The sequence below is a fragment of the Sebastes fasciatus genome, chromosome 2, assembly GCF_043250625.1.
Source record: "Sebastes fasciatus isolate fSebFas1 chromosome 2, fSebFas1.pri, whole genome shotgun sequence".
In the NCBI taxonomy this organism is placed as follows: domain Eukaryota; kingdom Metazoa; phylum Chordata; class Actinopteri; order Perciformes; family Sebastidae; genus Sebastes; species Sebastes fasciatus.
In genome coordinates this window covers 36,585,024-36,599,734 of record NC_133796.1, presented here as the reverse complement: position 1 = coordinate 36,599,734, position 14,711 = coordinate 36,585,024, and the positions used below count along the sequence as shown (strand labels likewise).

At 38.0% G+C, this 14,711-nt stretch overlaps 1 protein-coding gene across 2 annotated transcripts in view; it reads left to right on the top strand.

The window, feature by feature from the left end:
* The window catches only part of luzp2 (leucine zipper protein 2), a 215,604-nt gene that overhangs the window by 115,663 nt on the left and 85,230 nt on the right, over positions 1 to 14,711 (top strand). For both annotated transcript variants that reach the window (XM_074622445.1, XM_074622436.1), the window contains exon 5: positions 7,989 to 8,051. In XM_074622445.1, coding sequence (XP_074478546.1) covers positions 7,989 to 8,051 — 63 coding nt within the window. The remainder of the gene's footprint in view (positions 1 to 7,988; positions 8,052 to 14,711) is intronic.

Sequence of the window (14,711 nt, the reverse complement as noted above, 5' to 3'; positions counted from 1 at the left end):
TTCTTGACCAGCATTTGTCATGGTCACGGCATATTAACATTATTATAGAGAAAATGGGAAGAGGCTTTCAATGTCAACAGAAAATGTTACCTTTGCCCACTCTAGTCCTTATGACAAAATAATTAATTAATGACTGTTGTTCAATTTACATGCTCTGCTGCAATTTAAAAGCACTTTAACCTCTAATTAGTTCAAGATAAGACTGCTAGACTGGTCGTTTGTTGTCAGTACCATGGACACTGAAACAAGTGTATTAAGTTACCAAACAGTATCAAACAACAAGTACCTACATATCTGAGAAGTAGATTTGTTGTCTCTTAAAGTGGCTACATGACTTATTGCAGTTGGAGTGAATAAGTCAATATATATTTTCATTCTTTATTTAGTTGATAAAGTTAATTTGTTCTTCTAAAACACATTTTGCTTTTGTTTTTAATAACTTTAGATAATTTAGATAATTATACTGCCACAAATATGTATATGTAATTAAATAGCCAAATAGGGCTGTCAATAGATTAAAATGTTTAATCGCGATTAATCGGGTGATTGTCCATAGTTAACCGCGATTAATTGCATATTAATCACACATTTTTTCTTAAAGGGAGATTTGTCAAGTATTTAATACTCTTATCAAGTGGGGAGTGGGCAAATATGCTTGCTTTATGCAAATGTATTATATAATTATTATTGGAAATCAATTATCAACACAAAACAATTAACAAATATCATCCAGAAACCCTCACAGGTACTGCATTTAGCATAGAAAATATGTTCAAATACTAACATTGCAAACTCAAGCCCAACAGGCAACAACAGCTGTCAGTGTGTCAGTGTGCTGACTTGCCCAAAACTGCATGTGATTATCATAAAGTGGGCATGTCTGTAAAGGGGAGACTCGTGGGTACCCATAGAGCCTATTTTCATTCACATATCTTGAGGTCAGAGGTCAAGGGGACCTCTTGAAAATCGCCATGACAGTTTGACGTGGTTGGTACCAATGGATTCCTTAAATATAGTCTAGTCTAGTTTCATATGAAGCTAGTCTACGGAGGTGTTGTGTTACTATAGTTGTGTTTATCCTCATATTATTCAGAGAGACCACCTCTTGTTCGACAACCAAATTCCTTATCAACAAATCAGCATGAAGCCTGTCTGGCTGCACTGACAGCTACTGTAGCCCTAGAGGTTTTTCTGGGATTTTCAATATATGCTAATGGATAGCTTTTCCTGTGATAGTCCCCGCTTCTTATGCACAGTCACGAGGTTAAATGAGCACAGTGACATGACGATCAACAACAATCATATAATCTATACCATTTGAGATAAATGATGGTACAGTAAGATTTCAAGTGACACTCTTGCCATTTTCCTTAGACCAGAGACAAATCAGTTGTTGCGTTTTATGGTTTTGGGTTTGACATTTATGTTCTGTTAAATGGTATTTATCACCCCCGCTGAGATTCAAGATTAAAACGAACACCTCGGCAGCATGCTAATGACACACACCTTCAGTAGAACAATGAAATACTGTATCTAGTTTAGAGTCTTTCGTGTCCACATAAAAATTGAGTGTGAAAACAGGGCTTCCAAAACCCCCAGAGAGAATCAACATTAACAATGTTACAAGCACCTCGCTTGCAAAAATAGTTGTTAAAATATTTATCGCAGCTTCTGTTGTGCAGAAACCACCAAAAGCACGTACAAAGCAGAAGACAAAAAAGTGGTTAAACATGCCGCTAGGTATGGACAATGAAATTCAAGCCAGTCTCTATTTCAGACAGCATTCTGTATGAGGAAGACTTTTTTGCTCTAAGTGAGCATTTGGTGATGTCTGCACGTCAGAAGCTGTAATAAATATTTTCATTTATGCAGGCAACATGCATCTCCAACTTCTTGATTTAGAATCCTGCATTGGAAATATAGAGATACTGCATATACAAAGACAATAATTTTCCCCAAAAAATGTTTAAAGCCTATCATTTAACATGTTCATCATGCTTATTTTGTCCGATCAACTGTCAAAAACCAACATGATCTCATAGAAATACGTGAAATTACCATTACTTTTAGCAGAGCATTAGGAGGTGTTGGCACGTAATGTGTTCAAATTATGTGCCACCACCATGTAAACAATCCAGTTCAGGCAACAACACTACTTGGTTAGGTTTAGGAAAGAAAAGATCATGGTTCGTGTTCAAAAAAATGATGTCTGTTACATAAATTCATACGTAGCCTACGTAATTTAAAATAATTCAACATTGACTTTTGGCTTCACACAAACACCTGTCTCCTGGGTGAAAGTCCTGTGTTTGACCCATCCGTCAGCTGATTAGACTGTTGTCAGGCTATTAAATAGGCATTATCAGTCACTTTAACATAGATGTGGGTCAGGGCCCCACTAGACCCACTAGTAGGTTTTATCATCCATTCACATGGTCGATCAACGAAAGAAGGTATAAAAGAAGATGAAAGCAACCTCTACCAACTGTAGTGATTATGACAGGAGCAGAAGCTGAAGTGAGGTGATGTCAGACAAACACAGGACTTTCATCCAGAAGACCAGGGTTCACATCCCGTGTGAAACCAGCATTATTTTAAGCCAAAACATGATGTTTTTCCCTAAACTTAGACAAGTGTTTTTATTGCCTAAACCTAAAAAAGTTGTAGTTCTGTTGCCTAAACCTAAAGTTGTTTTGTTTATGTTGAAAGCGTAACATTTTGTTCAGTTTTACAACATGTTAGAACATGCTGCTTTTAACTTTCACTTTCACTTTTACAACATCGTTTATAATGCCTAGTCAATAGCCTGATAACAGTCAGATCGGGTGCATCCGTCCACCCCGACTCCCTCTTGAGACTTTGAGCAAAACCTATTTCTGTTCAACCTGGGAATTTGTATGTCCACCGCGGCAAAGGATCCTAATTGTCATTCCGTTGGCATTGTTTCATTGGTGCCGAAACATAATTTGAATGCCACCACCACGTAAAGCACTGTTAAGAGGTTGTGCTCATTTCACACATTTCTGTGAGATCAGGCTGTCAAAAACGGTTCAGTCCACCACCTTTACCCAGACTGAAATATCTCTACAACTATTGAATGAACTGTCATGAAATTCAGTACAGATATCAATGGTGCCCAGAGGATGAATCTCAATGACTTTGATGATCCCCTGACTTTTAGTGCCACAAAATGTCTAGACCACAATTTGATGGCTTGCCACGACATTTTGTACAGACATTCATGGCCCGCTCACGATGGATTGTGATAACTGTAGTGTCCCCTATCTTTTCACCAACGCCCAATATTGGGTCAAAACTTTCATTTGTCCAATACTTTGGTTTATGACAGATTATTTGGTTTATTTAAGTACTTGAAAAATGAATGATATTCCCATCAGCCTCAGCTGTACTTTGTGTTTTGTGGTACTTTGCAAATGTCAGCATGCTAACATGCAAAATTAAGATGGTGACCATGGTAACTATTACGTGCTAAACATAAGCATGATAGCGTAGTCATTGTGAGCGTGTTAGCATGGCTGTAGACTCTTTGTTTTGTTGTTTGACAAATAATAAACATTTCTGTAGAATCAATTGATGGACATATCATTTTATCACTACCTGATTTATATTTCATATGGGGCTGTGAAAGTTAACGCGATAATAATGCCTTAACGCAAATTTGTTTTAACGCCACTCATTTCCTTAACGTATAAACGCAATCGATCTTTCAGAGGTTTGTAGAGGAGTCAGTTTTAAAGCTAGAGTGATGATAGCGGTATCATATGAAACTAGAAAACCTAAGGAATCGTGGTAACAACCAAGTAGTTAGGTGAAGGAGGCTAAATAATGGTCCAAACCTTTGGCGAGGAAAATCTGTCATGGCAATTTTCAAAGGGGCCCCTTGACCTCTGACCTCAAGATATGTGAAATGGGTTCTATGGGTACCCACGAGTCTCCCCTTTACAGACATGCCCACTTTATGATAATCACATGCAGTTTGGGGCAAGTCGTAATCAAGTCAGCACACTGACACACTGACAGCTGTTGTTGCCTGTTGGGCTGCAGTTTGCCATGTTATGATTTGAGCATATTTTTAATGCTAAATGCAGTACCTGTGAGGGTTTCTGTATTTCAATATTTGTCATGTTAATTGACTTATTTTAATAAATATATACATGCATTTGCATAAAGCAGCATATTTGTCCACTCCCATGTTGTCAAGTATTAAATACTTGACAAATCTCCCTTTAAGGTACATTTTGAAGAGATAAAAAATAAATATGATTAATTGCGATTAACTATGGACAATCAAGCCATTAATTGTGATTAAATATTTTAACCGGTTGACTGCCCTAATTTCAGACTAAATTATAAATGAATTTATGTTTCATTTAGCCCATCAGCCAGTAGTCCAACACCTGGCTCCTGCTACGCTTCATTTTCCTTTTCACTTTCATTCTTAACATTTCAAAATCCACACACTTTTGTAGCTTAAAAATACATGAAATAATGAAAACAATAGTTGCATTCATTACTCTGAAGTAGTAATATATAGACAATGTTATTTTGTTGTCCTCTTTTTGACTCCTTTCAACTAAAAACCCAAATGCTGCACCAGGATGTGTTTTTTTTTTTTAACCATTCCCCAGAGGCTGTGGCAGTGACTGAAAGGCTCAAACATGAACCTTGATGTTATCATGCCCTGCTTGGGGATGTGAGTCAACTGGTGAGGCTTAGTTTACAGTTCCCCAGGGTACATACCTGGTGTGAGGTCACCAGCCCCATGAATCTGTTTTCCTTTTTGTCCTCCAGACTATCTTGATGACCTCTCCCAAGGACAGACACCGCTTAAAACCGTCTATTCAGAATGAAAAAACAGAAAGAAAGACAAATCTTGGGCCTATCTATCTATCTATCTCTCTCTCTCTCTCTCTCACACACACCGAGAGTTCATTCTTTTTAACATACGCTAGCCCATGGCAGCAGTTTGCCATCTGCAGTTGGTGTTTGAACCTCTGTCTGGCTGCTAAACACCAGCCACGGGCCTGCTCCAGCAAGACATGCTGAGCTCATGATAAAAGGATTGCGATAAACAAAGATATCACTCTGACATGATAAGCATACGGGCTATTAAATCAGGCACACAGTGGAAAGTAGGTAGTCGCTCACTGCAGGAATAAATGCCTCAGCGTATCATATGTGCCTCAATCAGAGAGCTCCGGATGGAACAATTCCGCACACTTGTTATGCTAAACTAACTTTGTACGACACTAGAGAAATATAATATATGGCAGGTTTTTTATCAGAGTTAAAAAGTCTTTAAACCTTGATGGGTGGCCAGCTGAAAACTGGTTTAAATGTTCACTACAGCAAAGGGCCTCTGTGCCACTGTCACTTTATAAAGAACAGTGTTCATTTACAGTACGAGCCTCAATATACTGCCTCAGTGTAAACTAACCAACACTGCTCATGCTGGTTAGATTAAAGACAGTAAATCAAATGCTAACCTTGTTTGTGTTACTTGCACTGGCATAATGAAAAACATTCAATACACTAATAGCAGCTTTAATTAATCTTTTTATACAATTAATAGTTAGCAAACTAAATGCTGCACCAGAATGATCTTTCTTTCTGTTTTATATGTTTCTATATATATTTTTTTTACTATTCTCGGGGGCATTGAGAGTGACTGAGTATGACCTCTGATGTTATCATGCCCTCTGCTTGGGGATGAGTCAACTGGTGAGGTCTAGTTTACAGGTCCCCAGGGTGCCCTGCTAGAAGATGAAAAAAGGATGGAAATGCTGTTTTGCTTCTGTACAATGTGGTGCATATGAAATATAATTTAAGATTAGTAATTCTTTATTGTTTTTTTAAGGATTAGTCTGGTGATATTCAGTTTTTTCTTATTGTCAACAAATCCTGTGAAAAATATTTAACTATTCAGATATTGCTTTTTTTTTTTTTTTTTTTTTGTTGTTGTTATTTTTCACATAGGGGTCAGCTTTATGTTGAAATAAGATCCAGGAGGAAAACCAACCCGCAGTGTCATGTTATTTTACACTCGTTCACTACTTATCTCTATATTTTCTTATGTTCAATGAAAAATTAAGCAGTCAAACTTACAGTATTTCTTAAAACTAATCACTGCGGGTTCTGGAATGAACCTTGTGTGTGCCTAATGTGTCACAGCGTAATGTGTCACGTAATGTGTTGAAGCTTGTTAGTCCAATGAGGGGTGAGGACACATACCAGGATCCAGTCCGGGGTGAGCGGAGTTCAGCAGCACATCGGGCTGCCGCACGCCATTGTAGTCCCGCCGTGGGTCCAGCTCGATGCGGATGGCGTCGTCTTCTCGGACAGATAAAGCACATTAAAAAAAATGCTAAAACGGGTCGCCAAAATATACTTGGGCAGCCGTGATCTTATTTTGAATCCATCCCTCATACACCGTCCTGCTGCTGTAAACGGGTAGTAAAAATGTGTCTTAATAAGCGGCTGAAATTAGTCTCCGACAAATACACAATTTACTCCTATCTGAGTAATCTTTATTAAAAACTACAATGCTCACCTGTTTCTTAAAATTTACATCTTCAGTGGTAGCAGACAGGCTTGGGGTGAGTGCTGGGGAAGTCAGACGGTATTGAAAGACGGACTAAGGCATTGCGGTTTTAGTGTTTTCATAGGATTTGTTGACAGTAACACAAATATAGTGTATTGCCTGCCTTGTCCTTTAACCCCTTGCCATTCCGACCTCTTTTTTAGAGGGATAGGGGTGTGGGACAGTGGATGTTCAGGGGTGGATAACAAGTCAAGAATTGATGCCACATAGAGGTAATACATCATCTTAAAGCTGGGAACCTGAACATTAATTTGAGATGCTGCTCAGCACTGTGTGTCAAGTTGTTCTAGTCATTAATAAGAAATAAACATGAATTATTATACATTATTATGGAAATTTATCATGGCCATTCCCATGCTATTATGTTTCATAAGTTGTTGCAGCAACTTTGGGGTTGACACATTTGTTACACAGATTTGGTGCTAAATTTAACCATTTTTTAACGCTCAAAAATTAATAAAAATGATCAAAAATCCCTCCAAAATACCACATTAAGACACCAAGACCTTGAAGAACACATTATAGAAAAAGCCCTGCTGTGATTTGGTATCAAAAACTTTTGACATTTGGAGATTTCTGCAGGAATTGCATTTTTCAGCGATTGGATGGCGAGCACTTCTTTTCTGGAAACTGCTCAGAAACCCCCTTGTTGTCAATCTACCTGGGAAAGCCATCCATCCTCTGAATGCCCTAGGTCTGTAGTTTGTGGTTGTAAAGTTTCATCAGGCTGTGATTATCCTAGCTTATCTATCTGTCAGTATGTAGAAATATTCAAACACACCCTTTTAGTATAGGCGAAAATAACACATTTATACCGCATGCAAGAGACTGCATGTGATTATCATAAAGTGGGCATGTCGGTAAAGGGGAGACTCGTGGGTACCCATAGAACCCATTTTCATTCACATATATTGAGGTCAGAGGTCAAGGGACCCCTTTGAACATCACCATGCCAGTTTTTCTTTGCCAAAATGTAGTGTAACTTCTTCCTGACAAGCTAGCATGGTTGGTACCAATGGATTCCTTAGATTTTTTAGTTTTATGTGATATCAGTATATTCCCAACCTATAAAACTGAGCCCACTACAACCTCTGAAAGACAGAGTGGCGGCCAGGCCCGCCAGCAGTTCTGTCAGAGTTTTAAAGGGTTTTAATATTGGAGGGAAGTAAATCACATCCCGACGCTGCTTTTTGTTTACTGTCATAATGGCTTTCATTCAGTGCATTTAATTCCACATATACTGCTTAAACGGGCACGCTCAGCATCCATAACCGTCATTAAATATGTTCACTGAATGGAAAACAAACAAACAACGAAGCGGGGCATTCAGTATGATCATCTTGCTTTTATCCTTTCTGTCTTTCAGATCAAATTTCTTAAAGTGGAGATGGAGAAAAAGACCAAAATCATCAAGGATTTACAGCAAGAGGTGAGTCACCAAAGTATTATTTAAGGCTGGTTTGAATCCTGCATTCATGAATGCCTTCATGAGGTATATATGTAACCATAAAGGAAGCATTTCCTCTAATTTACTGATCAGGAACCGACCCCCCCTGCTCTGTCTACTTCCATTTCATTTAATGATTTTCTGTGTTTGCCAAATGCCTTCTGACAACCTCCAGAGACTGGGGGGAGGGCTTGTTGCTTTCAATCAAAGGTGGACATACATGAATATATCTCTTTTACCGAGTACTTTGTAAACACTGGAGTCTGTCTTTGATCACGATCGCGATCGTGACTGTCGTTGCGTGCTTTGGTTGAGAAATTGGTCTCTTTTTTTTTGCTGCGATGGAATTCTATCTGCATGATTGTTGAACGTCAGTGCAAAATAGTTTGTCTAAAAAGAAGTTTTTTTCTCTCTTTGATTCTGAGGGGCTGACACCAAAGTCTGACATTTACCGCTGATGCCTTAGACAGCTGGAAGAAAAAAAAAAGTTACTCTGGCAAATACCATTGTAGCTGTACTGAAAATATGTGACACCGCATTATCTGCCGTTTGGCTTGTTATCTGTGGGAATAAAAAAAAAAATGAATATAATACACCAACAAAAAAAAAACATCAAAACAACTGCCGGCAACAGCTGCCTTTAAAGATGCTTTAAGTTGGATGTTCTATTGGTATCTTTGGTTTGTCTGTCAGCTGAGTAACATGAAAAAAAAGCAGGGAATGAATATCAAAAGCAAACCTCTGCAGACTAATACCGTGACAAATAAAATGAAATCGTGCAGCACCAGCCACCTAATTGATTTTACAGAATTTTACAGATATGGTAGACCCTTTTCTCAGTTCAAGGTGTAAATGTAGAAAGAGCTTCTGAGTGACACGAGGCAGCTTTTTAGACCACTTTTTTTACTCAGATTGACTCCATTCTTACTAGAAATGAAAATTTAAACTCACATTGACTGTATTAGCTTTTGAGGTGATTAACATGCATCTGGCACCTTAATGACACGACAAAAACCTTATAGTGCACTCATAATTAGCTATAAACGTTTTTTTTTATAATTTTAATAGCTTCATGAACTTTGTTACAAGAACACATGGTACCTTGGGTATTATACAAATGTGTTTAGCTATTATGATTTTCGGTTTGTAATTAAAATTTAAAAAGGCTCATAATGGCACACTATGGTAACAGTACTGTAGATGTTTTGACTTGCGATTTGAACTGCAGGCAGGCAATTTAATTACATCACGAGATCATGAGAAACGATGATGAAGAGCTTCTAAAAATTGCCACGCCATATTGCTCACTGCTGCAGTGAGAAAACTGTTTTTTCGCCAGATGTTCAAATTAATTTGAGGCCAATTTTGACTAAACTCTGCCTCGGTAACATGATCAAGTGCTCCAAATGAAGAACCAAACGATGACATAATGATATCAATTTACTGCGATCAAACTGTTAAGAGAAGTACCTGCCAGGATGCAGGTTTCTGTGGATTTATCAGACAGATCACAGTAGACCGCAAAAGATAGACAGGATCAGATGAATCGTCTTTTCATCATGCCCTGCTCGGGGATACTGTGGTGTGTTTCTGTCAAAGTTGATCAAAATGAATAACGACATGAAGTCATACCTGGAGATATAATAAAGTGGTTTAGCATGTAGTTGTCCTCAATTTCATAGATTGTGAGGTTTGATCTTAAAAGGTGCAGTTTGTTAGGCTGGTCTCATACACTGTTCATAGCTATACCTATGAAAAGCAATGCACTGTAATCTGTGAATATCGCATAAAATCAATTCATGTGTAATTAACGTAATCGTGAACCAGGAACTATAAATAATGGTGAACACCACATTGGCAGGAGGTCGGGGTGGATACCAGAAAATACCCGACTTTCATTCAGGAGACCGGCGTTCGTGTCCCGTGTGAAACGGGAAGTCAACTTTGATTTATTTGTCACGTAAATTCCGTACTTAAGTAACTTACAGAGTTATTTTAAGCCACACCACGATCTTTTCCTAAGCTAAGTAGTTTTGTATCCTAACCCTAACTAAGTCAATCTTTTACTGAACCTTACAAAGTAGTTTTGGTGCCTAATCCTAACCAGGTCGATCTTTTCCTAAACCTAACTAAGTAGTTTTATTGCCTAAACCTAACCATGTCAATCTTTTCCTGAGCCTAACTAAGTAGTTTGTGGCCTTATCCTAGTCAAGTCGATCTTTTCCTAAGCCTAAGTAAGTAGTTTGTTGCCTAAACCTAGCCAAGTCCTAACCCTAAATAGTTTGTTTCCTAATCCTTACCAAGTCGATCTTTTCCTAACCCTAAGTAGTTTGTTGCCTACTCCTAACCAAGTCGTTCTTCTCCTGAGCCTAACTAAGTAGTTTGTTGCCTAATCCTAACCAAGTTGATCTTTTCCTAAGCCTAAGTAGTTTTGTTGCCTAATCATAACCAAGTCTATCTGTTCCTAAACCTAACAAAGTAGCTTTCTTGCCTAAACCTAAGGAAGTTGTTTCCTGTGAAGACAGAAGTTTATTTTGAAAAGACTGTATGAAATGTGCAGAAATTGACACGTGTTGCTGGACATTCATAGGAAAACAAAAAAAACTTTCGTAAGATATCATACAAACCTTTGTATGAGAACACGGTGAGTGCTTAGGACTTGGCAGCATCTAGTGGCGAAGTCGTAGATTGCAACCAACTGAAACTTTTCTTGTGTGCCAAGCTTGTCGGAGAACTATGGTAAGCAAATGGCCCTATCTGGAGCCACTATTTGGTTTGTCTGTTTTGGGCTATTGTCTGGCTCATTCTAGGGTACAAACATCTCAAGGATTCATATTTTCAGGTGATTATACACTCAAGACACTTATTAATATTATATTCCATTTCTGCCACTAGATCCCCCTAAGTGCCACACACTGTTCCTTTAAAGCCATTAAAGGCAGGGAAGAAGATGTACAAAAAATGTCTTCCCAAATGATTTATAAGAAGAAAATGAATTCAACGTGTTTATTAGACCTCAAGGACACACAAAATGTGTTTTGCTGAGAAAAACTGAATGTAAGCAGAACTTTTGTTTGTTAACAAGAAAAACTCCACAGGGCACCTTTAAACTTTACAAGTTGTCCAACATGCTGTTGTTGTGTAGAGGTCTAACATAGTCAGCACTACAACTTCTAGCAGCTCTCCTGCAACACTCACTTTAATCTGCTGATTAAATTATGTCACATGTTTCAAGCTATTCAAGTTATTTATTGTCACATAAACAACAATACAGAGAAGCCATGAAAATCTTTTATCCCAGGCTCCCTCCAACAAAGCTCATTAAATATGTATACAAATAAAATTATGCAACTAAAAATGAGAATCTAAGACATAACATAGTGCAAAGGATCAAATAAAACGTTAAAATATAAAAACTACAAAATATATTTCTGTTAGACAGTTGTACAGTAATTGCAAAAAGACTAAACCTTAATGTAAACAGGAATGTAGTAGATGTCTATGCATAATGAGAAGTAATAAATATAAACAGTCCGTTAAACAGTGAGTAGAAGGTAAAGTGACAATATAAAGGTATCTCGGTCATCACACTTAATTTTAAGTGATGTTTTCGACTGGGAACGTACTCCTTGCTTTGCTGAACTTGCTTCCTAACCACATGTTTAGTTAACTGAATAATTCATTTAATTCTCTTAATTGTCTGGTTTACTGAGCTGATTCATCCCAAACTACAATAAATGAAATAGATTTTAAACAAAAGGAAACAGAGCCAAAGGCAAAGCAGTGTGTTAAAAGTCAGTGATATAGTATCAGTGCTTGAAGTGGAAAAAAATAAGGGCCAGTACTCCTCTCATTCACATGTTGGCATGTGTATTGGCTGGCATCAGCAATCTCTTGTGACTTATTGCTATTTAATATTATTTCTTTAAGCAATTTAAACGGTGTAAATCAAAATCATCTGTGATTTTATTGCTATTATTATACTTGGGCTATGCATGTTCTATAGTAGGCCTATAATACTCCAATAGTATTCCAACTGGAACCCTATAGGGTTAAGGTAGTGTGTTTAGTGTTAATGGTTAAAGTGCTTTCTTGTGTTATTTGTTGGCTATAGTCGGGTATCATTCAAGTCCCAGTCAGGATGTTCCTACTGTACATAGTATGCAGCAGATAAAGAGACACATTCTGAATTTCTACAGTGAATAAAAGATATTAGGAGATATTGGGTTTGGGGCTCCTCCCCCAAGAAAATTTGAAGATTTCTGACTTAAAACAATGCAATTTTACATCATGTCGGACCATTATTATTACTAGTTAAATGATTATTTTATTATTTACACACACCACAGCCTTCGTCTGAACATTTAATTATTCTGGAAATATTTGCCCTGAAACAGCAGATTCCGAAAACTTTTAAATAATGTTTCATTGATTATATTTGTTCACAAACAAAAAAAGTTACGATGAACAGTTAACTAATTATTTAAAAAAAAAAGGATTGTGAACATTGTATTGATAAATTACAGCACCCTCGTTCTCACCCTCCCTCCCCCGTGACGTGCGTCGGCTCGTCCAGATGCTCCCCACATAGTTCTTATGTTCATACGGCACAAATATGCTGGGAAACTGATATGGAGAGAGCAGAAAAGAGTAGTGACAACTTGTGAGAAGTGCTGCTGCGCAAAAAAGAAGTCACAGTTAACCAAGAGTAAAATGAAGAAGTGCCGGTACAGCGTACTGGTGAGTACCGGCCCACTTCGATCACTGGTTACTACCCAAATTCTAGAAACAAACATGCCGCTTTGATTTGTACTTGTAGAGTTACTGTAAGGATCTTCACCCACTATCTATTGTATCAGTATCAGTACACTCAGTCACTTCTCTAGTGGCATATCAGGGCATCAATGGGTGTCATTGTAGATGTCCACTAAAGAAATAGATCTAATTAAATAATTGCTGAAGTATAGGCCTTGAAACTTTTTTTTCCATCGCTGCATTTAAAAAGTAATATGTCAGGTAGCAGTTAAATTTAGATGTCTGTGAATAGTATCTATTGAATTTGTTCTTGCAAGCTTAACTCCGTAAGGGGTAATCAGAAGTAAATGTAGAGACACTTCCACAATCAGTCAAGTCTTTTTCACAGTAGGAGTTTGCACATGTTGGCAATACTGTGAGGCAGATCGCTTTTACTGACTAAATGACCCATAAAGGAGGCCATGATTTGACTTTGTAATGAACAATTAGGGATTCCTCTACTCTTAAATAACATCTTGATTTGGAAATAGAACAGGTAGGAAGACACTGTGACAGGGAGGCATGAAAATGATCCTTCCTCTGATGTTTGTCACACATCCACAGTTTAGTTGTCTGCAAAAGAAACCGTATTGCCATGTAAATGCTTTTTGCGCACCAAGTGAAGTAGCATTGAGGTTACTGAGATTTGTTCGGCAGGCAGGAGGACGAGGCAAAGAGCAGGAGTACAAACGGGAAGCACCTTTCATACTCCCACTGCTCCTCTATCACGAGTGCTTCATTGTTGACATTTTCAGATTTGTCTTTCTTCTGTTCCAGATCTACATATCTCCGACTCTCCCGGTTTGAGGGGCCTTTATAATCACATAGGGGTCAACAGAAGTCTGAACTTCTCTGACATCTGTGATGCTCTGACATTTAAGTCGTGGCTACATGCAGGGAATCGTGAGAATCATTTCCCTGCATCTATTACACTTGTGAGTTACAGAAAAAAATCTTGCGTGCAGAAACTCAAAGGTCAGAAGTGTTTAAGCATTAACATTTTGCTACGGCCGAGTCCAGAGTCTCCGTACGGTCCGCTCTGGACTCTGCCCCCTTAGAAGCAGGGGTCATCTGACAGAGTTCTCGCATCATGGCATACATTATAGACCTTTTCATTGCCATTCTGTTGCTAGGGCAACAGCTTCGGTCCAAGTTGACTTCCTGTCAGCTACTGCATTAAAAAACATTGCAACAGGAAATACAAAGGAGACCATTTATAATGTTGTCAAGTTTGAAAAGACACAAGAAAAAAGAGGAATAACTTTTCTAAAGAATATCATATTGTATGAGAACATGTTGTTCTGTGAGATCACGTTGCAGTGTAGTAGTATTTAGGATCCTAGAAATGCATCCTGAAACTGCAGCCTTCTCTACTGCAGGAACATAATATTGGTTGAATTGAATTGCGTTATACTGAAAGGTGTTTTTAATATTTTGTCAACCCCATTTGTATCAATAAAGGTTGACTAAATATTAGAAACATCTCTCTGTCATAAATGACAAAAACTGAACATTATAACCTTTATGAAGGCAGGATTTATTGCATGGCTGTATATGTTGCATTCATTTGATGCATCAAATAAACTGGCACACCTATAGCTTAAACCTGAGTATGTATGCTACATTATTCTCATAGAATACCATTACTCAGACTTGTTATTCCGTGGCCATGTAAAGTGTATACAAATGCCTGATGGAGCTGAAATGAATATCTGTAAAGCTAACCGTATCCGTTGTTTACACCGGCATTCAGAACGTGTGTTTTATTTGCACATCGCAGTGAACTCTGTTGTGGTGTCAGCGGGGATGCTTTATGGCTGCAATTCACTGTGAAATCATCATCAATGA